Source organism: Temnothorax americanus, unplaced genomic scaffold, assembly GCF_048541705.1.
Source record: "Temnothorax americanus isolate GAGA-0224 unplaced genomic scaffold, ASM4854170v1 Scaffold11, whole genome shotgun sequence".
Classification (NCBI taxonomy): Eukaryota; Metazoa; Arthropoda; class Insecta; order Hymenoptera; family Formicidae; genus Temnothorax; species Temnothorax americanus.
In genome coordinates this window covers 976,074-997,104 of record NW_027509242.1, presented here as the reverse complement: position 1 = coordinate 997,104, position 21,031 = coordinate 976,074, and the positions used below count along the sequence as shown (strand labels likewise).

At 41.7% G+C, this 21,031-nt stretch overlaps 4 protein-coding genes across 16 annotated transcripts in view; 3 read left to right on the top strand and 1 right to left on the bottom strand.

Annotated features, from left to right (window-relative positions):
* LOC143907124 (uncharacterized) overlaps positions 1-8,929 on the top strand; it is a 63,910-nt gene extending 54,981 nt beyond the window's left edge. For 4 of the 11 annotated variants that reach the window (XM_077423659.1, XM_077423677.1, XM_077423684.1 and 1 more), the window contains 8 exons: positions 3,643-3,760; positions 3,843-3,974; positions 4,269-4,292; positions 4,605-4,637; positions 4,751-4,954; positions 5,067-5,186; positions 5,380-5,453; positions 6,472-8,929. In XM_077423659.1, coding sequence (XP_077279785.1) covers positions 3,643-3,760; positions 3,843-3,974; positions 4,269-4,292; positions 4,605-4,637; positions 4,751-4,954; positions 5,067-5,186; positions 5,380-5,453; positions 6,472-6,778 — 1,012 coding nt within the window. In that variant the 3' untranslated portion in view covers positions 6,779-8,929. Of the gene's footprint in view, positions 1-3,642; positions 3,761-3,842; positions 3,975-4,268; positions 4,293-4,604; positions 4,638-4,750; positions 4,955-5,066; positions 5,187-5,379; positions 5,456-5,669; positions 6,324-6,346; positions 6,358-6,471 lie in introns of those variants that run through there. The other 7 variants (XM_077423705.1, XM_077423714.1, XM_077423730.1 and 4 more) reach the window with 7 other exon arrangements.
* Positions 8,930-9,065: 136 nt separating this feature from the next.
* LOC143907163 (uncharacterized) lies at positions 9,066-14,384 on the top strand. 2 transcript variants are annotated; one of them, XM_077423749.1, is made up of 13 exons: positions 9,066-9,350; positions 9,444-9,682; positions 9,968-10,297; positions 10,395-10,662; positions 10,808-11,068; positions 11,204-11,439; positions 11,520-11,696; positions 11,843-12,039; positions 12,110-12,264; positions 12,345-12,542; positions 12,820-13,412; positions 13,483-13,566; positions 13,635-14,384. In XM_077423749.1, exons 1-13 carry the CDS (start codon positions 9,317-9,319, stop codon positions 13,710-13,712), a joined length of 2,850 nt encoding a protein of 949 aa, XP_077279875.1. In that variant the 5' UTR covers positions 9,066-9,316; the 3' UTR covers positions 13,713-14,384. The 2 variants fall into 2 exon arrangements, with proteins under 2 accessions (XP_077279875.1, XP_077279867.1); XM_077423741.1 differs by having other exon boundaries at positions 13,483-14,384.
* Positions 14,008-16,894, bottom strand: LOC143907181 (uncharacterized). The gene is made up of 9 exons (XM_077423782.1): positions 16,598-16,894; positions 16,209-16,484; positions 15,852-16,083; positions 15,643-15,740; positions 15,352-15,543; positions 15,138-15,265; positions 14,845-15,049; positions 14,441-14,766; positions 14,008-14,340 (listed from the first exon to the last, which is right to left on the bottom strand). The coding sequence occupies exons 2-9, from the start codon at positions 16,443-16,445 to the stop codon at positions 14,148-14,150; spliced, it is 1,611 nt and encodes a 536-aa protein (XP_077279908.1). The 5' UTR covers positions 16,446-16,484; positions 16,598-16,894; the 3' UTR covers positions 14,008-14,147.
* A 186-nt stretch (positions 16,895-17,080) lies between these two features.
* LOC143907172 (ATP-dependent DNA helicase DDX11) lies at positions 17,081-21,016 on the top strand. Of its 2 annotated transcripts, XM_077423763.1 has the most exons (9): positions 17,081-17,252; positions 17,448-18,246; positions 18,322-18,798; positions 18,879-19,432; positions 19,543-19,766; positions 19,903-20,082; positions 20,172-20,256; positions 20,371-20,501; positions 20,627-21,016. In XM_077423763.1, exons 2-9 carry the CDS (start codon positions 17,561-17,563, stop codon positions 20,870-20,872), a joined length of 2,583 nt encoding a protein of 860 aa, XP_077279889.1. In that variant the 5' UTR covers positions 17,081-17,252; positions 17,448-17,560; the 3' UTR covers positions 20,873-21,016. The 2 variants fall into 2 exon arrangements, with proteins under 2 accessions (XP_077279889.1, XP_077279898.1); XM_077423772.1 differs by lacking the exon at positions 17,081-17,252 and having other exon boundaries at positions 17,264-18,246.
* The last annotated feature ends 15 nt before the right edge of the window (positions 21,017-21,031 follow it).

Sequence of the window (21,031 nt, the reverse complement as noted above, 5' to 3'; positions counted from 1 at the left end):
TCCTGCACTGATTAGTGTCAAATTATACTCAATTTGAGTTATTTTTAACCGTTCCTATAAAGCGCCACTGCTCCTACTCAATATGTTGTCGAGTTAATTAAACCAATCGAGTTAAAATAATAAATTTCGATACACATGGTGGTTACTGGTTAGTAATAAATATTATTTGACTCAAGATATTGGTTTAAATTTTATCTTTTAATACTTAACAGCGTGGTGATATTCTCTATGAAATCCCAAAATTGGAAAATGAAAGTTCACTTCTCAAACGTCAAAGTGTATAATAAGCGCAAAACGATACATCCAGGAATAAGAAAAAGGAAGTCGGAAAACTTTCGACGACGAGTTTGGAAGTCAAGGTATCCCACGGGGAAGATCGGTATCGTTGTAACTCCGGTATCGCGATAGTTCCCGCAGCTTTTTGCATTATCACCCCCACCGTCCTTGCGCTCGTCTCCTCCCCGCTGTCTGCAGCTGTTCCCCGAGCTGTTCCCCCCTATACCGTTCTTCCCTACCTCTCTCTCCGACTTCTCTTTCTCCTCTCTGCTCGTAGTGCACCGCGACGATATCGAACCGCGGCTCGTCGCCGTAGTGCGAGGTGCGCACGCGTTCCCGGTGTACGTCCCCTCGCCGAAGGGTTATCCTTCGTGATCCTGATTCCGTGTCTACCTGCCGGTGACCGCCGCAGGTCACTCCGGAGTCCGGCGTCGCGGCCCCCCCCTCGGAACGCCGTCGAATCTCTCGCTCACGGGGGGCTTTCCTCGTGTGGCGTCGTCGCGCTCGCGAGGGAGTCCCTCTTCGACGACGACGACGACGAGGAGGAGACCGTCCGCTCCTAGATACGACGTCTTAGCGAGCGGACGCCTCGCGCGACGCGCGAACCGGGTCTCCGCTCCGAAAACAATCCGCTTGACGTGCGTGCACGTGTGTGTGTCTGTGCGCGTGATCCAGTGGGTCGTGGGACAGTCGCGGGAGCTCTCGTTTCGCGGTGCCGCGGCCGGGAAGCGCGAATCCTTGATCCCGGCCTGCCGCGAATTATGCGAGGGGACGTAGCGTGACGTTGAGTGTTCGGCCAAGTCCAGGTAGAGAAAAGGCGAAGCTCGGTCCCCTCTTCCTTTGTTCGCGACGCCGTTTTTCCGTGCCGTGTTCTCGGCCCTTATCGCCTCTCCCCCCAGCAGCGTCGTCGCTGTCACGTGAATCTTTACAGTCCAGGATAGCGCGACGATACGACGAAGGTGTGCCGCGTTATGCCGCCGCGAGGCCGCGGTCGTATATATTTAACCGCGTGGCATTAAGATTCGCAGTTTATTAATAGTCGCGTTAAATATTTATAAACTCTCCGAGTCTCTCCAGGGATAAATCGATTAAGCGGATTAACAAAAACTCCCCCGGTCCGTTTTAGAGATATGCCGAAATTGCGCCGCGCGCGAAAGCTTCGATTAATTTAGCTCGTGACAGGACAGCTTGATTTCCTCCTGGAATAAGTAAACATGATTAACTATGGATCTATTGAAAGAGCAACATATTCGGATTTTTTAAAAGAAACAAAGAGATATAAAATAATTATTGTACACTCGGTTCGGTAATCGTTCAGTTCGTTGAAACGTGCACTCTAGCAGAAAAATAGCAGCCACTCCGGCAGAGATTTCGGTATAGGATAACTTTCACTCGGCGGAATGACTCAACTCCTTCCGAGTCCGTGTCTGCGATTGTTATGAAAATGAAGTGGAGAAAAAAAGAGAGACGAGAGTGGAAGCGCTAACGAGCGAATTACGGCGGCGGAATTACGTCGGAGAGACGCGATAAATTACGGGAGGGAGAGCGGGGGGGGATACGGCGAGATAAATAAATTATCCTCGTTTCGAGAAACTAATTAAACAGAGGCGTAATTTTCAGGCGCTTAACTATACCGCGTTCGATAATTTACAGCGCAAATAACCTGCGGCGCGACGCGAAAGGAGAGGGGAAAAAAAGCCTCGTTAGTCAACCCGCAAAATATTGCGTTACCGCTACCCGAGCGGCGATCTAGATCGCGATCCGTGTATCACGCTCGCTGGATTTCTATTTTTCTTTTCCTCCCTCCCGCTCCCGCGCGAGAGTCCCGCGGCCTTTTTCTCCCCGTTCACCTGTCCGTCGAGTCCAGGTCAGTCCAGGTTTCCGTTTACGTTTTACGGGTTTCGTTGTTCCGTTGCAGCTTTATTCGCGAGCGTCATCGGCGAGCGGGCATACCCCCTCGTACATCAGAGGAACCGCTCAAGCGCGTGACTTCGCGCGAGGATTGCGAAACGCACACGCGTAATTCGCGTCTCGGGAAAGTGATCGCGGCAACCGCGTGTCTGCCGAATTACTCATCGTCGCGGAGGCATGGCACTTGGCACTTCGCTTCTGACATTCTGACCCTGCCGCGTGTTCTCTCCTTCTTCTTGCCCCCCCGTCGACGGTAAAACCGCGACGCATTCCGTCCCGTCCCGGCTAAATATGCCCGTCCGTGCGCTCCATCCTCTGTTTACATTGTCCCGTTCCTGCGGATGAAGCTGACCGGAGCGGCGGACCGTCACGTTTAGCGATACGATAAACGCGACCGCTCTCGAGGATATCCCCCGCGAGGAAACCAACTCCCGTTCTTACTCGAGCCAACATCGAGAGCTCCCCGGGAAGGGTGGACGGCGGCCAATGACCCACGCGCGATCGCCAGGAGGTGACGGACGATCCGGTTGAGGAAACCGGGCCGAGGATGGCCACCTCGTCGACCGAGGCGTCGAAGGGCGCCCGGAGGCGCATCACCGGCCTGCCGACGCGCGTCCGCGTCCCCGCGAGCCTGGAGAACGGCACCGGCGGCGGAGCCGAGGATGGACGCGACGACTCCGGCCTCTCGTCCGAGAGCTCGACGCCCACGAACGGATCGCCGCCACCGCGGCAACCCAAGGCGCCGAGCAACGGCCGGATCATCTCCACGGGCATCGGCGTCACGGCCACCTCCGCCGCCGCCGCCTCCTCCTCTGCCGCGGCCTCCTCGCGAGCCAAGAATAGTCCCGGAAGGTAGTGCCTCTCACACTCTGCCTCTCCCTTTGGGAAGAGCTTAGGCTCTTCCCTCAGATGTTTCCGAGTAGCGTAGGAGAGATGCGAGATAGCGCCGAGGAAGCGCGGAAGATTAGGTGCCGCGCACGCTCGTTTTCTTTTTTCATTTGGATAGCGTGACTGTGCGATGAGAATTCTGATAATGCGCGAATACGCTACTTCCCGTTGGCTCCCCGCTGGGTTACATTTGCTCGCAGAAAGCTCTCGCTGCTTGTTATTTATGTGCGACACGTGCAATCCTCGTTTCTAGATGTAATTTATTTCTTCGAGATGTGGCACGATTAATTATTATCCGTTCCGTCAAATCGTCACGCTCCTTTTTATTCTATTTTATAGAGAATAGCATGGGATAGATGAAGATAACGAATTAATTGAACAGGTACGTCTCTGCGTAGCTATAGCAGACCATTTTTAGGATTTCGGTATATAATTGCTGAAGCACCGACTCTTCCCCCACAGAAGTTGTAGAGCTCCCATCCCTCCTAGAGCTGCGGTTCAAGGAGAATTCCGGCGATTATGATAAAACGCGTGAAAGTACATGGGATTTCGCTGTTCTTGTTTCAGAATCGGAAGTGACAGGATGTCAAGGCTGTTACGCAGCAGATCGGGAACGGAATCGCCGCGTTCGTTAGACGACGTGCGAAACCGTCAAGTTTCTAGTCCTATGAGAACGTCGGGAAGCGTAAGTCACGATCCTGCGCTCAAATCAAACTCGATTTATCGGACGCGATTTTATCTTATATCGTATATCCCGCTGATTGCAGGTGTCATCCTCGTGCGTCGATTCCGGAGACGAGGCCAGCCTCAGGATAGACCGCGGCACGTATCAGTACATGTTCCAGGACATCGTCTCCATAAAGACGATGCTCCTGAAACTCAAGCGAGTCCTTCAGGAGGTACGACGCATAACGCACGCTTGGCATTTTCACCTTCGCCAGAATTTTGCACGTCGCTTCTCGCGATTATCGTCCCTCGTATAAATGTGTTTCGCGCGTTTTGCACGCGGTGCTGAAGCGACTTGAGAGTAATCTCGAGCTCGCCTTCGGCTCGCGCCGCACAGACGTCGTTCAACCGCGAGCGTTATATTCCGTCACTGTACCCGGTGCCTTTATGTTTTTTGCTCATTTTATTAACACGATCTTTTTTATTTTTCATTTTTGTCGTCGTCCTTCCTGATTTTGCGTCTCAAGTCAGGAGAGAACGATTTGACGAGGGTACGTTGCATTGATTTTCTTTACACATTTTATCACTAATTTACGTCACCTTATTTGCATGCATATGTGTGTATTTATTTCGTTATTTTATCTACACACGGGATCGAGTAAAAATTACGCACATGAAAGTCGCAATTACGCAAAAAAGAAATATGTGAAAATTATAATTGCAAGAAAAAAGTACATGAAAGTTGCGAGAAGTAGATTTAATTCTCTCGCTGTAACACCATTTTACTCGGTCCTGAACAATGAATTATCGCCAACGCTAAAGATAAATGTACAAGCTACTAATATCTGATATTGATTTTTTAGACGGAAACTCTCAACCCATTCGATAATCCGAAGGTGAGTGTACGCCACGTCCTATAAAAGAAATTTGCTCGAAAAGTAAATCCGAAATAACTGCTCAATTGAGGGTACGTTAAGTTAGATTAAAAATGACGTTGTCGATATCGCAGAATGGCCTCTTCTGTAACCTGAACGAGGATGGAGGTAACACGATCGACGTGAGTACGTCACCGGGCAGCGGCGGTAGCAGTATCGCGGACGAACTGGCGGATCTAAGGAGGCAGGTGGTGTTCCTTCAGGGGCAGGTGGAAGACCGAGATCGTACGATACAAGTGCGGGATCGTACCATCGAGCTACTTGAGGTAAATAACGAGGTAAATCTCACTCGCGATTAATCGTACCGCTCTGGCGGAGGTTCTGATCGGTAATCGTTATCGAGCGAAGCTAATTGCTCAAGGAATGACAATCGCATATTGATCCTCGCAGCTCCAGATGTCGAAGCTTCAAGGCCCTAAGAACGGCGACGTTCAAAGCTGTACTCTGCCGACGCGCAACGACAACGTCTCCTCCGTGGACACTTCTAACGCCGCCACGCAAACAGAGAAGGTATTGTTTCCTCACCTGATCGAATCTTTCGATCCGTTTATTCTCGCGCCGTTTTGATTCTTTCTTTGTATTGGTACGATCGTAATAGCCGCTCTTGTTTCGCGCGATTGCATTTGGTCATTCGTTACTACTATTGATGTTATCTTATCGCCGCGCTCTCGATTAAAAGGAAATTGTTTGATTGCGTCCGTAGACACGTCCAGTATCGGCGGGACCCTCGCTCCTACAGTCACTCCCGCAGGACGGTGTTATGGGGCCTCTCGTTAGGTGAGAATTTATCCTTTTTTATTATATATAACTCTTATTACACGCTTAATCATAATCTTCATTCAACATACAATATTTCATGCGATTAATACCATCATTGGTCATCAAAAGTTACATTTACACGAATTGCGCTTATACTACTGACACAATCGCGTTTTAAATATTTTCTCTATCATGTGCGTCATAAAATAATAACGTTCTTTTTGCTGCTCTGGTCCCGCCCTTTGCTCGGGTGATTCCACGCGATGCAGCTTCAGGATCGGGAAGGTAGAGTGCGTCAGTCTGTGTGACTTGCTATTGGGATATGTACTCCTCTCTGCATTTAATGTCCTCATATTCATGCACCTCTTCTATTTTCGTGGCACTTGTTTGACAGTCCGTTGTTAATAATTGCGTTCACATTTTGCATGCGAGTAATCTGACTTTTTATTTGCTTCTCAATTCCCGACTAATCGACCGAGGCAAATTTCGTCAGAGCAAATTAATTTTTAAGTTCCTGCATTTTGTTATAACAGTTAATAAACTTAATCATTTTACGATATAACTAAAGTTTAGTAGCTTTATATTGTATATATACTCTTGTACCCCTTTTTTATTTGCGAAAGAAAATAATCGACTGATTACATTTTCGAACGTGTCTAAAGGTCGAGAAGAGCCTAATTTTTTATTGTAAAAGTGATTTAGAGATAATCTTTAGCAATACGTATGTATTGTAGATTTTTGCTTGTCATTCACATTTATAAAACCAACGTTCCTGGCATGTTGTAATAAGATACGTTTGTTTTCGTTTCAATGTTAATTATTCAATGTCATAATTACACCTTGACATTCCCAATTCTTTGCGATAAAATACTCGATTTATAATCCGTAATGTTTCACGCTGCCTTGAATAGCCGTGTGCGGTGAGTCTTGAATTCTCTTTGTTTGATCAACTCAGAATTTTCGAATACGAACTTTTCCTTACTTTACGTTCTCCATCTTCGCGATTTACTTACACTGTGTAACTTCTCGTTTGCAGTTGGAGTGACTCGTCGGACCGTCAGCGACCATTACTGCTCTCCGAGCTTAACTCCGCCGGGAGCCATCGCAAGCCAATTGAACGTTTACCTCATACGCTAAGACTCCGTCAGGAACACATCCCGACACGTCGCGTCAACGCGCACTCGAGAAGACACTCGTCGGAGTGCGTGTCCGGTTCGCCCACCAAGCCAAAGGACTATGCGAAACCACCGTGCGATTTGAACGAAGTGGAGCAACGCGACACTAAGATAGAAGGAAACACGGTCAAGTCCCTCATTCCGACACCTAGAAAACTGCGACTTTAACGACACATCAGTTATATTAATTTTCTTTGCGTATAGTAATGTTTCCTTTCGCTCCAGACGTCCGTGTCCTTGAAGTACAAAAAACTTCGTAAGACACACCGATCGGGCAGTCTTACAAACAAATCATTCGATTCGCTTGAGATATTTATAATTTTTCATTTAGTAGATCTAAACGCTTACATCGAGAACGAGTCTTCAATTGTTTCATATTATAAGTTGCAATAGGTTGGATCGTTAGATCGTACGCCGATTGAAAAGCATTTAATTTATATAATTATTCGATCGTGTTTCTGCCAGGCGGTTTTCGACCGATTCGGACGTCCAAAACATCGTGAACGATCTTTCGTTATAGCTGCCCGTACTCGTAATTAGTTCTCTGCACGGCATGATGTGAACATCATGCTATGCGTTAATAGCGTCGTTTGTGTGTTAACGATGTCGTTTATGCGTTCGTCTGACATACCACCGTATTTATGTAACGTTATGCAGAGAGCATCGCGCAGTCATCTATTCCTGAGCAGGTATTTCGGGCGACGTGTAATTCGTGCCCGCGCGCGTAATGGGTATGGGTACACTTAATTCGTTAATATTAACGATAAATTTTATTTCCTCATCTAAACGTGATCTCAAGTGCAAAATTAGGGATTAGCGAATTATCTGCATCACTAAATGGCGATCACGCTTTACCTGACGATCTGGCGATCGATTTGAGACTTGCGCTTTGTACAAGTGTGGAATCTTTTTCCGCGCGATCTTATCTCGGCGGCCGAAAACGAAAGTCCTATATACATTTTTAGTTCGAATGAAACTTTAATTGCAATATTGATCAAGTGCAAGTAATTTTTGTAATATATATAATTTATTGTAAATATAAATGCAAGAAATTAATTTTAAGCGTAATATACAATTGCAATCGAGAAAATTAATCCAATTTTGCAAAGAGGTGAAATTTAGAATCCATCGATATATCCTTTAGACGCAAACGTACGTAACGTCTCAGAATCTATAATCTTTATGTACATATAAAAATCTGTTTTCTCGAGAAAGAAAGATTTTCTAAATACACGTTATTTATTACTGCGCGTTTATCGAGCAAATTTTCTCTTTACAGCTAGCTCGCTGTGATCTAACAAAAATCAGATACGATTGATCATGGTTTAATAATTGTCACAAAAAGCGTTCGTGTTATGATTCATTTGTCCTCGTCGTTCAAAGATATCACAAATACGTTTGGATAATTTTAAGAGTTGCACGGATGTAGCTCCAGTTTGTGAATACATCTCGTGACAAGTCGGATTACATACGATCGTAATTAGCGAAGCCAGGGTATACTTTGTAAATTCCACACGTCGTTTTAATTTATTGTGTGCTTGGTTCATACTTGGTGCTCTAGTAAGTTCGTATTCGATATTATAAATAAATTCATATATAATATTTAGACTCTCCTGTCTTTCGCGTAATCATACCGACTAGCAGTGCCAGGTAAACGTACTCACTAATAAGAAATGACGATTTTGAACGTATATCTGTAGTAGTGTACATAAAATAATATTCTAATGTATTTATTAACAATCTGCAGTATTATAGCAAAACATTTCACTGAAAATAAATACCTGGAAAATGACGGATGCCAGGAGAAACTAGATATTATATCATTGTATATTTATTTGTCCATATTTTTTTAATTTATATGCTGATTAGACGCGAAAATAAGAACTGAGGGAAAATGAGAGAGTGAGAGAGTGAAGAGAAGAAAGAGAAATATATAATATATATAAATTATGAAATCTCATTAATTTTTTAAGAGATATATAATAAAACAAAATGTGGAGACTATAGGGAAATCTTAGCTTTTCCGCAGAATTATCTTCGCAAGATGCAGTCAAGTATTTATAGAAATGTACTGAGTAGTTCAAATCCACTTACTATTAATAACGAATACAAATTAATAGATCTGATATGGAATAAGTTAAATGGCAATTTTATTGGTATTACGAAATCGACATTGATGTTAATCGTCCGCCACGGCTGTTACAATCTCCGAAGAGCGAGCCTGCGACTAGTGCGAAACATTTCGAAAGCTGCAAAGCTACAAATTTTGTCGCATCGTATAAAAGTTATGGCAAATAAAGAGCATACGTAACACAGTGATTACGTGTTTATTTTCCGCTATTACTGATATACTATTGTTTTCACAAAAGTCGTAATGCAGATCGACTTGCACATCGATAAGCAAAGTTCTCTACGAGTTCATTGTTTTAAAGTTGCTTTATTGACGTAGCGAGATACACATTTTGTACTTTCCCTCCTCATAAATTTGATACGGCAAAAGCCTTGAATCGCGTATTATCAAACTGACGAGTGTCAACAATGAGTCTTGCTCTAATATATAGTAACTGTCTCTCTATATATACATATAAGGACAATGTGTACATTCGTATAGGTACGTGCCAATATTCAATACACATATTTTTGTCGCGGTGACTGACAACGCAGTGTGTTCCAGGGTAGCTTAGTTGGTCTTACATTTAGGACGCAATGGGGGATCTGAGCGCCGTGCCGCAGGAGAAGAGTATGCGCATTTTCTATATATATATAAATATGCGTATCTAACGCAAAACGTGCCTCAAGTTCACCCGCCGTCAACCGGAAACAATCCTAACAGTCGTAGATCATCTTCTGGAACGTTTGGAACGCGGCGAGATTTACACGTGGGTTGGTACTCTCCTCCTGGCGATCAATCCCAACGGCGAGATCCTCACCGATAACATTTACGATCTGTCCCGAGCTCATGAATATGACAATATATGTGATGTGACGCACAAGGAAGTATCGCCTCACATATTCGCCGTGGCTGCCCGAGCGCGCTACAGAATAGTTCAGAATCTTGGGAAACCCAGCCAGGTAAATCCGACCGTCCGCGAAGAATTGTCTTCCTCTGTCTTTTCAATTCGGAGCCGATACGAGCTCCAGGCGGTTCATTCAGAACTGTTAACAGAGGAGGACTTGAGTGTAAAGGAGGTCCTTAATTAATAACCGGTTGAGGAGTATATCGTGTACTCGAATTGAATATAACTCTCTCTGTGCGAGTTATCAACCGGATTGATTTTGTTCATTTATCCCATTTTTCTCTGTATTCGCTACATAAGTACATTTTTTTGTGAATGTTTCCCTGCGTTCTTCGCAAAGGTGATAGTCTTGAGTGGAGAGACCGGAACGGGAAAGACCTTCAACGCCTGGAAGGCGCTGAAATTCCTGACCAGAAACATATCCCCCGACGCCCGTGAGAGGCGAGACGCGGTTTGCGGTATCGTGCGGAGCAGGATCTCGGACGCCTGCCGTTTAATATCAGCCTTCACAACTGCGCCCACCGAGAGGAACGATGTCAGCTCGAGGCACGTGCAAGTTGTGTGGCTCGAGTACAAATTGGACGACATTTGCGGCGCGACGGTATCCTCCTACCTCCTGGAAAGGGACCGAGTCACGAGGGGCTGCTGCAATTTTCAGATTTTTGGTCAGGTGAATAAGGAGCGCCTCAGCTAGCCGCGCGAAATTTATTAACGTTTCCGTTAATTCGATCCTTTTGCTAAGCATCCTTTTGCGAAATCCACTTTAGATGATGACTGCGGTAGCGAGCATAGAGTTCGCCGACACCGCATTGTCGAGGGATAGGCAATACTTCATGCTGAGCGACTTGGATTCCCCGAGAGCGCGGGAGTTGCACGAGGCCGGCTACCGCGAGACCCTGAGGGCGATGGATATGCTAGGATTTACGGAGAATCAGAAGAAGGACATCTTTCTCGTTCTCTCCCTGCTCATTCACATGGGTGACATACAGTTCGAGCAGGAGGACGATCGCTGCGGAATCAATACCTATGATCGACGTATGTAGATCAACACGACAATTATTCTACGTTGATAAGTCCACGTGGACAAATTGCGCGCGGCGGGAACGCTCCTCCTTTTGTTAATAAGCGGCGTAATAGAGAAAAGCAAAAGTTCAACAGATATGTCACACGCGATTTTCAGAATCTAGAGAAGCCCTGAAGAACACGTGCCGACTGGCCAGCGTCAATGAAGAGGATATCGTCGCGCTGCTCACGTCCACGTTGATAAATCCTCAAGGTACTCGGCGCCGACACAACGCGTGCCGACGTAATCTCAATACGAGCGATGCCTGCCGCTATCGGTTGCACAGCATCATCCGCCACTTGTACGATCTTCTATTCCAATGGCTGATCAACTCCGTGAACGAGATCCTGTCCGCTCGTTTATTCAGCGAACGATTGGGTATTAAAGATATATGTTTTCCTTGCATTAGTAGCAATAGTAACGCATTTTAAATGATGAGAAAACGATATCCCGTTGTCCCGTAAGAAAAGATGTGATTTTTATCAATGCCGATCGATACTTCTCGCGCTTCAGGAATATTGGATATCTTCGGATTCGAGTGCTTTGATTCGAACGGCATCGAGCAACTTTCTGTTAATTATGTCAACGAGAGATTGCAGCAGTATTTTGTGGAAAAGTACCTGGTGTCCTACCGGAATGAACTGGAAAAGGAAGGCCTCATCGGTGACGAGGAACCGTCGGAAATCGTGCGATCGTACGAAGATCGCTTGAACACGATCGAGAAATACTTGTTCGCTACTCTAAACGATGTAAATGTTTCTTAGAGATATACAACAAACAATATCTATTAGAAACAGAGGAGTTAACGGTGAATATTTTCTCGTCGCAGATGTGTCTATCGACGGTTCCGAACAGCTGGTCCACGTTAATGCGCCAAGTGTGCGCTAAGAGTTGTCCCGTAACGAGGCGATTTTTGAACGTAAAGAATGAAAATTTCGTTGTACGGCATTACAGCGGTGCCGTGGAATATTCCGTTCGCGATCTGCTTTCGAAGAATACCGACAAGGTAAGCGAATAGTGAACAGCCGGATAGTGCAAAAAGTCTGTCGCCTTTTCAACAGACTCTTTGCACAGAATAAAGTTAAAAAGATTGAATTTCTTTGAAAAGGAGATCGAACAAATTTTTTTCTAATAGTTATAATGCATTCGCAGATTCCGGACGAGATAATCGCGACGTTCAGCGTGAGTAGGAACAAATTTCTGTATTCCTTAATTAACAAAAGTAAGCCGTATCACGACGGAAAAGCGAAGAAACCTACGACGCTTTCCAAACTGCGATATAACGTGGACTTGTTGATAGAAGAGTTAAACAAATGTGACGCGCATTACGTTCGCTGCATTAAGCCACAGTATAGTATTTAACGATAGTACGTAATCGAGTTTACTTTTTTATGCAATAAAAAAAAATGCTCCCTGCAGGCGGATTAACACCCATCACGAGTGGAACCGAGACGAGCTTCGCAAGCAGTTGGCTGACACGTGTATTTTTGACGCTTTGCCTCTGGCCAGGTGTAGATATCCGATCCACTTTGTCTATAAAGATTTCCTCAGACGCTATAATAGGAAACGCGCGGGTAAAGATCTGAAAAAATTTTCAACGTTAAGTCTATATATATATATATATATATATATTCGCTAATTTGTTCCTCCGTAGAAACCTGCGATTTACGTACCGCTTGCAAAAACATACTGGAGTCGTCCCGCCTAACAATGGATGACGATAACTCATCGGTTTATTACGGGAAACGTTTGATTTTCTTGAGAGAATCCACGTTTCTGCGATTAGAATCAGCCAGAAGGCGATATCGCGCCGAATGTATCAAGAAGATAGAATCTTTTTGGATAAAGCACAGCAAGTATCTCTTTGCACGTATAAAAGAGTTCATATTTTCTTTATGTCGACCGGTAAACTTTAGAGCGCAACGCGAAAACTCGATTTACTGAGAAAGCTAAGCAGTGTAGAATAAAAAAAAAGATAGAATAACGCGCATGCACCGAGTTACTTAAATTTCGTTGTACAAGTCAACGTTTTCCGGTGAAGAGATTTTAATTCCATGTCGGAAGACAAATGATCTCGTCGTCATAGATTATAAGAAGAAATTCAAATTTGTTTTATTATCTTTGCGCAGAGAAATATACGCAACAATGTGTGGAGGCGGATGTAGCTGATTATGTTCGCGCAATCGTTGACACGCATTATGTTGACACAAATATTCCAAATGAGTTGATTGAGAAATCTCAATCAAAACGTAAACAAGTCGTGCCTATATTAGAAATAAACTTATACGTAAAAAAGCTAGCTATAATGCAGTCGCAAGATATAAAAGATAATACGGCCAATAATGCTGATAAAGCAATCGTTATAGTCGATACTCGACACGAGGAATCCCAATTTGAGAAATCCTTGGTGGAATATGAGAACATTTTACCAATACAAGACTGTCCGCGTGTCGTGTCCGGAAACTACGAAGAGCTGCTGATAAAATTAGCAAGAAAAACCGCATATGTATTGCACTGGTTGGATGGTGTAAATAAAGCGATAGATACGAAAAATATTAAACCCTCAATTTTAGAACTGCTGCGAGAAGAACAGGATTACCAATCAGTTGATGTCAATTGCAGTAAGGAAATCAAATTACGAGATGCATCGCAAAAATCCTCAAATAGTAATAAGTTTCGTAATCGAAACAGATGTGAGAAGATTTCCGGATGTTATGACGAGGCAAGTAGCATTAATAATATAATATACTTTATATATGTTTATGTATACTATATAAAAAACTCTTATTTAGAAGGAAGATATACACGTCATACAATACGGCACTTTTACGCTATTTTACAAAAATGGAATTTTAAGTCGACGCCGTCCGGCAAGGGTAAATATCGTAAATTGGAACTATGAAGAAAATTATAAAATTAACAAACGTGTTTTATTATCTTTTAGCTACCAATTAAAATACATACTGGTCTCAAGCATGTAATCAATACGGAGTTACCACAGGGTCTGCAGGATTGTCTTTAAAAAGAAGATCTGTATAAATGTAACTCGCAAGATTTAGGAGAGTCCCCATACTGTCGCCGCACTGAGCATATATACACATACAAATAATTTTTACATAATTTATAAAAAAAAAAAAATTTCATTTAATTTAAGGTAAAAAGTTTACGCAGAAACTTTCAGGAACTTCTTTTGTCTCGACTGACGTGGAGAGGAATTCGCGTCATAGAAAATAAAAAAAGATTAACGAGATGCTAATAGAGAGATTGGCATCTAAAAATCATATAAACATAAAAGCAATTTCGTGAAAGAGAAGCAATGACGATTTCTTTGAGTTTTAATTGATAGAAAAGGTTTCTACAGCTATAATGAATACAAAATTAATAATTATGACAATACTCGCTGTACACGTAACGCTAAGACGTTCGAATAAAGTTTATATATTAGTCTATGCATCAATTACAGACAAACATTGGCCAAATTATAAAAGTCATAAGGTCCCTTCTTTTTATCTTTAATCCCAAGTAATCTGCGCGATGCGACTAGAGCGAGAGTGGCTTGAAAGTCGCTCCTTAGAATTTGATAATTAGCTCTTAAACTGACACGTCTTAAGTTATTGGGTGGAACTGGACGACCACCAGCGAACGCAAATCTGTAATCATATTTATATTATATAATAAAAATATTACGCATTTATATATGTGTGTGTGTGTGTGTGTAGCCATTTGCCTCGTTAATTTTATGATACGCACCTTATCTCGCGTCTCGGCCCTCTCAGGGTAGAATCCGGAAACGCCGTTTGTCGATCCCATAGCTTTCCGTTGTTAAGAAATGGTCTGACTTCAACGCATTTCATCTCGCCTCTAACGATGATGTTGAGAAATGGTCTGACTTTAACGTATTTCATCTTGCCTCTAACGATGATAGGCAGTGCGCTAGTTTTCTTCTTTCTTCTTTCTTTTGCATTATCATCACGACTAGCGAGTAAATAAGGTAATAACGAGTCTCCATAATGTTCGATTAAAGGGGTGAGGTCCAAAGAAGGACCCTGCGATCTCACGAGGGCACAAACGGTTAACTGTAATAATTACAGGAAAATTAATAGGAGCAACACCCACACACAGAGGGATTAGAATAATATAATATCGGTACTAACGGCTATTCGCTGCCAGATAATTGAACCAGAGGAGGCATAATAATATAAAATATTTTGTATGGAAAGCGTGTGTGCGGGCTCGTGTTGGAAAAATATAAAAGGCTGAATGCTCGCTAATAATTCCACCGACATTATCCTTTTCTTGTAGAGATCAATGCTTTCCGTTTCGCTCTTTAAAAGCACATTCTCCAATGTTGGTATATATCTAATTGGTTTATAAATATTCAAGGAATTAGTTTTTCATAAAAATATTTTGAAAAAATGTGCAAGACTTTTTTAAAATTTCATATTACTTGTCGGCAATCGACGGCCAGCGAAGCATCAATTTGAGCACGCAATCTTTAAAAAGCACTTCTAAATTCGGATGTATGAAACTCTGACCCAACAGCAATTCCAGCAATAACTCCGTTAATTTATCCACCTTTAAGTAAACAAAAAGATTAAAGATATTTGCAAATATCTGGATACAATTTGCAAGATGCACATAATTATATTGTATTCGTTTACCGAAACCAAGTGATAGGGATAGACAGCTTCGCTGTTACTAGCAATGGCAATTATGAGTTGACACGTCCGCGTGGAAACACGTGTATATTGTGCATTATTTGAGATTACCATAGACCTAGCGATAGACATCAACTTGTCGACGATTCCTTCGTCGCCTAAATGCACGTTGGTAGCACAATCATTAAGTAAGACCTGGCAATATAAAAAAAAAAACATTGTTCAATATTATTTATTAATAATAATAATATCAAAAGGTATTTTATATCAACATGTATATGTATTTCTCTGTACCTGAAAGGTCTTTTGTGAGCCATTAAATAAAGTTTTCAACGCACGTTTGGCATAATTATGACGCGCTTCTGTAAGCTTCTTATCACATATTTCAGATTCTAGAAAATAAGAAAAAAAATGCAATACAAATTAAGATTATGATTTATCAAATTCATATAAATTGAAAGACTGATAAATCATAATAATGTGTCAACTTTTAAAGAACTTGCCTTGCAGAAACGGTACGTTGGTTTGCGACAGGCATACTGGATCATTCATTTGATTACCGAGATTAACGACGGATTCGCTAGGTACATACACTTTCGCTTCGGTATGATACTCCGGCATGGATTCTGACGCACCAAAAACCGGATCAGCATCGCACAAGCTGGTGATTACCGCATTTACGTCCATGGATGTCAGGCGTCTTCTTTTACTGTGTCTCAATCTCGTAACACATTTCTAAAGCGGAATAAGCAATATTATATGATAAACAGCGTTATAAGTATTACTCTATTAACCCTTCAAGGTCCTATGCCAATCTGAATAAACGGTTAAGTGTTGAATAGGAATCTCATTGTATTTACATGTAGAATTTCTCGCAAGCGATAGGAAGCATCTTCGGATAATTTCTTTAAAAGTGGATCTGACAACGGATGCATGCCTAGTTCCTCGCCGATGGTAGAGATCCATTCAGTGCTGAGCATGGCGTACTTCCTCAAATTATTGTCACCTGTAATACTGCTGGTACCTGCATCTTTGTTGTTGTTATTGACGAACGAGCTGCCGTATGCCATAGAGGCTTGATTCAACAGCTCCTTCATGATCTCCGCTTCTTCGTGTCCACGCAACCTAACTGGAGCCTGTCAAATTTACGTGAATACTTCGATCAGCTGTATATAATACAAGCAAAAACAATGCTTTACAAATTATGCACGCCACGTTCGAAAGTCGTAATAATTCTGAACGGAATTACCTTATCTTCACGAAATGTATCGCAGCGAATTCCATGCAGCGTCCACAATGATATTAAAAGAAATCTCGAGCTTGAATATAATTGCTCAGAAGATGCAGCTGCGCGGCACTTAATATTTTTTTGCGGTTAAAATAAAATTAATGTTGTACACTTGGAGAGTTAGCGAGAAAGAGAGAGAGAAGAGATTATTAAGTGCAAGAGAGCTTCGGCTTAAGAGATTTTTGTACGTACAGGCCGGTATATTTTAATTCAATAGACGATAATAACAACGCGTTTTCCCGAGGTGATTATTGTTCGATTACGCGACCTTTTGAGGTTAGGTTAGGCTAATGAATATCAAGCAACCTGCAACTATCGGAACGATATCTACCGGCGGTAACGTAAAGAGGTAATCTGACTCTCTTTCTCCTTCTGCTGCACTGTGTTGTACTTTCAAAGTGCGATAGATACTTAATTAGAGTTGGAAGGAAAAAGAGAAAAGGTGAAAAGTGCAGAAGGTACAGTTACAAGGAACAAACATTCTGCCTCTCTCTTTTCTTCAAGGCAAAAATAAAAGCGGGAGACTCAGCACTCAGCAGCACGTTGATGGAAAGACAGGAAGCAGAAAGCAGAATAATAATTTGCAGATGACAGGTCGACGGTTTATTATCGTTACGTACGTATGTTTTATGTTTACGTTTTACCATTATATACGTGTAATGCTAATTGCGTTTAGTTGTAAACACGCAATTCCAATTTGTTGAAGATCAATGATCCCCGAAGACAATCAACGAACCAGCTGATCAATGAAGACCACGATCTGGGTGAGATATGTACAACAAAAATAAATCGTCAATTATCTACGTTTCAGGAAAAGGATGCGGTAGAAACTCCTAGAGATCCAAACGCTTTTACGATCTTCTGGGTACCGCGATAAGCAAGACTGAATTAGTGATCCAGCAGGTTTCAAGGGGGAACACAGAAATGGAACCTCCGCAGGAATTTCCATTTCCCTTCCCGGCGTACGAAATTCAGAAGCGATTTATGAGAGAGCTCTACGGTTGCTTGGAAAGTGGCAAGCTGGGTCTCTTCGAAAGCCCGACTGGGACTGGGAAGTCGTTGTCCCTCATTTGCAGTTCGCTCAGATGGCTGGTCGATCACGAGAGTCGAAGGAAACAGGAGTTAACTTCGACGATCGCGGAGATAGACAGCAAAATCAAGAGCTGCGAGAAGCCGTCGGATAATTGGTTTACGGTGCAGACGGAGCAGATAGAGCTTAATGCTAAGAAACAGCCGTTGCAGGCCAAGCTAAATGCGCTCCTCGTGCACGAAAGCGAGAGGGAGAAACTTAAGAAAATGATTGAATCAAAAAAGGCCGCGCGAACGAAAACAACTAGAAAAATAAGGCAGCAACCCACGAAAAAAGCTCTGGAGTCGGATAAGACCGAGGAAGCGAACTCTGATATTTGTGACGTTGAGAAGGATCTTATCTTGGAGGATGGCTTGTCGAATTCGGAAAGTTCTGAGGAGGAAGATACGGACGAACCGTTATTTAAGAACACCAAGATCTTTTTCTGCTCCAGAACACATTCACAGTTGACACAGTTTGTCCATGAATTGAAGAGGTCTCCCTACTCTCAAGACGTTTCTGTAGTACCGGTCTCGTCGAGGTATCTCTTATTTGTTTTTAACATCTCAATGTGTATCGCCTTGCTGTTTATTAACATTTTATTATTTTATTCCAGACAAAATTACTGCATCAACAAAAATGTCAAGAAATTGAAGCATATCAATCTGATTAACGAAGCTTGTCTTCAGTTGCAAAGAAAAAAGACTACCGTTAAGAAGGAAAAGGACTTAAAGAGATCAAAAGTCGCAAGCGGTTGTCCCTTCATCCCGGGTGATCAGAAACTGTTAATGGCTGAGATACTAACAAACATTCAAGATGTCGAGGAGATAACGCAAAGAGGACAGGAAAGTAACACTTGTCCGTATTACGGCTCGAGAAAATCTCTGCAGAATGGACAGTTGATATTGGTGCCCTACAACTCAATTCTTCATAAGAACACCAGAACCAGTTTAGGAATAGACTTAAAGGGAAATGTATTAATAATAGACGAAGCTCACAATTTACTGGATGCCATCGAAGGAATGCACAGTTCTGTAATTACCGGGAGAAATTTGCTTCACTGTTACAGTCAGCTGTCGCAATATCAAAAAAGGTGTTGCTGCAGTGTTATACTTCTTTTGATTGTTATTAAAATGTTAGATAAATTTCTGACTGAGAGTAATATGATTGCAGATTTGAGTCTTTGTTCTCTGCTAGAAGCGTGATGTATCTAGGCCAGCTAAGTTTTTGCTTGAAGAAGCTTCTAACTCTCTTTGGAGCAACAACGAAGTCTCATCCCGGTGACGAGATCAACAAAACAATAACACCGAGATTATACAAAATAGAAGAGTTCGAAGTGCTTACGGAGATTGATACAGTAAACGTATTCAAACTACTGGAATTTGTTAAAGCTTCAAAACTCATTCATAAGTTACAAGGATTTGTCGAGCAGTACGGCAATAGCATAAAGATCAATGAACGAAAGATAAAGAAATCTGGCGTAACAGAATTTTTAAACTCGATTAAAAGCAAAGATGTACCTTCTCAAGAAACTGTTAGCGTTACAGACACGCCAAGTAACAACGAAGGACAGACGAGCAATCCGTTAATGGCAATCTTAAGCTTCTTGGAGTGCTTGAAGAGCAGCTGCGCGGACGGCAGAATATGTGTTTTACCTAACACTACTGTTGGACAAGGAATTATAAAATTTCTATTGTTAAACCCAGCAGCACATTTTCATGATATTGGTGAGAGCGTATTAAACACTTATTTGAAACTTGTGTGTGTGGTATATGCTTTCTCGCTTTTATTAAGTTTATTTTATTGAATACTTTGAATTTTTTTATTGCAAATGTAGTGAGAGATGCCAGATCTGTGGTATTAGCCGGTGGCACAATGGAACCAATGTCTGAATTCATAGATCAGCTGTTCTTAATGGCAGGTGCTACACCAGACAGAATTATGACATTTTCATGCGATCATGTGATTCCTAAGGAAAATATTATATCCAACGTCGTAATGCGCGGTCCAACTGGGGTTGAATTCGAATTTAATTTTCATAATCGACAAGATACAAGATTGGTAATAGAATCATTGTTATCTCTTCCAATGCTGTATGATTTAGAGAGATATACGCGTAGACGTCATTTACACATATAGAAATCTTAACATTTTAAATTTGGTTAGAATATTTACTGAGATTGATGCTTTGTTTTAGCTGGATGAATTAGGTAGAGCACTATTAAATTTATGTAATGTTGTACCAGCTGGAATAGTAGTATTCTTCCCATCTTACAACTATGAAGATACAGTATTTAAGCATTTAGATAAATCCGGTATTATATCCAAAATTTCTGCAAAGAAACGTATCTATCGTGAACCTAAATTAGCATCGCAGGTATTTTGTTACACACTTACTAACAAATTACTTAATTATAATATTATTTAATTATTTAATTTAAATTATTAAATATATATTGTCTGCAGGTTAATGTAATATTAGATCAATATGCACATTCTATCAAGAATCCACGATCCCCGTGTAATGGAGCGTTGCTGTTCAGCGTAGTGGGTAAGAGAATTAAAATTATATCAGTATTATATTCTGTCTTCATATTTTATTTACATTAATTTTTTTCAAAAGTTAGAATAAATGAAATTTTTTAATTTACATGGTATTTTACAGGTGGTAAATTAAGCGAAGGTTTAAATTTCTCTGACGATTTGGGCCGATGTGTTATAGTCGTTGGCTTGCCCTATCCCAATATTAAGTCACCAGAATTACAAGAGAAAATGAAATATTTAAACGAGCATGTCGTACGTATACTCAAATGCAAAATTCATCACATAGCTTAGAGAGTATAGTTTAATTTTATATGAAAAAGTTTAATTTTGTGCGAGTTTTAATATCTTTTTTTACTTTTTTTCATTTGTTTCTCTAGAAACCGGACGCCGGAAGTAGCTTTTACGAAAATTCTTGCATGAAGGCAGTGAATCAATGTATTGGCCGATCCGTTCGTCACATCAATGATTATTCGACGGTTGTGTTATTGGATAAACGTTACTCTCATAAAGTCAAAGTACTACCTCAATGGATTCAACGCTCTGTGACGATAAACGATTCATTTGGATCTGTAGTTGGTAACATCGCAAAATTTTTCGCAACAAAAAGAATCAAGAAAACTTGATCTGTGATAAAAACAGTGACTCGTCGGTAGATTAATTAGAAATATAATATTACAAAATTAATATAACAGTCGTTAAATAATAATATCTGTAATAGTTTTTCTACTTTTAGACTGATTATAATAATTTAATAAAAATATTCTTTAAAGATATATAATATG

Bases quoted from the DNA above. Each gene is read 5' to 3' on its own strand.
- LOC143907172 (XM_077423763.1), top strand. From the start codon at position 17,561: ATGGAACCTCCGCAGGAATTTCCATTTCCCTTCCCGGCGTACGAAATT. The intron at 19,433-19,542 runs GTGAGAGCGTAT...TTGCAAATGTAG, and splicing joins AGCACATTTTCATGATATTG to TGAGAGATGCCAGATCTGTG. The intron at 20,083-20,171 runs GTATTTTGTTAC...TATTGTCTGCAG, and splicing joins AACCTAAATTAGCATCGCAG to GTTAATGTAATATTAGATCA.
- LOC143907163 (XM_077423741.1), top strand. From the start codon at position 9,317: ATGGGGGATCTGAGCGCCGTGCCGCAGGAGAAGA. The intron at 9,683-9,967 runs GTAAATCCGACC...TTCTTCGCAAAG, and splicing joins ATCTTGGGAAACCCAGCCAG to GTGATAGTCTTGAGTGGAGA. The intron at 11,697-11,842 runs GTAAGCGAATAG...ATGCATTCGCAG, and splicing joins TTTCGAAGAATACCGACAAG to ATTCCGGACGAGATAATCGC.
- LOC143907181 (XM_077423782.1), bottom strand. From the start codon at position 16,445: ATGAAGGAGCTGTTGAATCAAGCCTCTATGGCATACGGCAGCTCGTTC. The intron at 16,084-16,208 runs GTAAATACAATG...ATTCCGCTTTAG, and splicing joins GCTTGCGAGAAATTCTACAT to AAATGTGTTACGAGATTGAG. The intron at 15,544-15,642 runs GTACAGAGAAAT...TTATATTGCCAG, and splicing joins GCTCACAAAAGACCTTTCAG to GTCTTACTTAATGATTGTGC.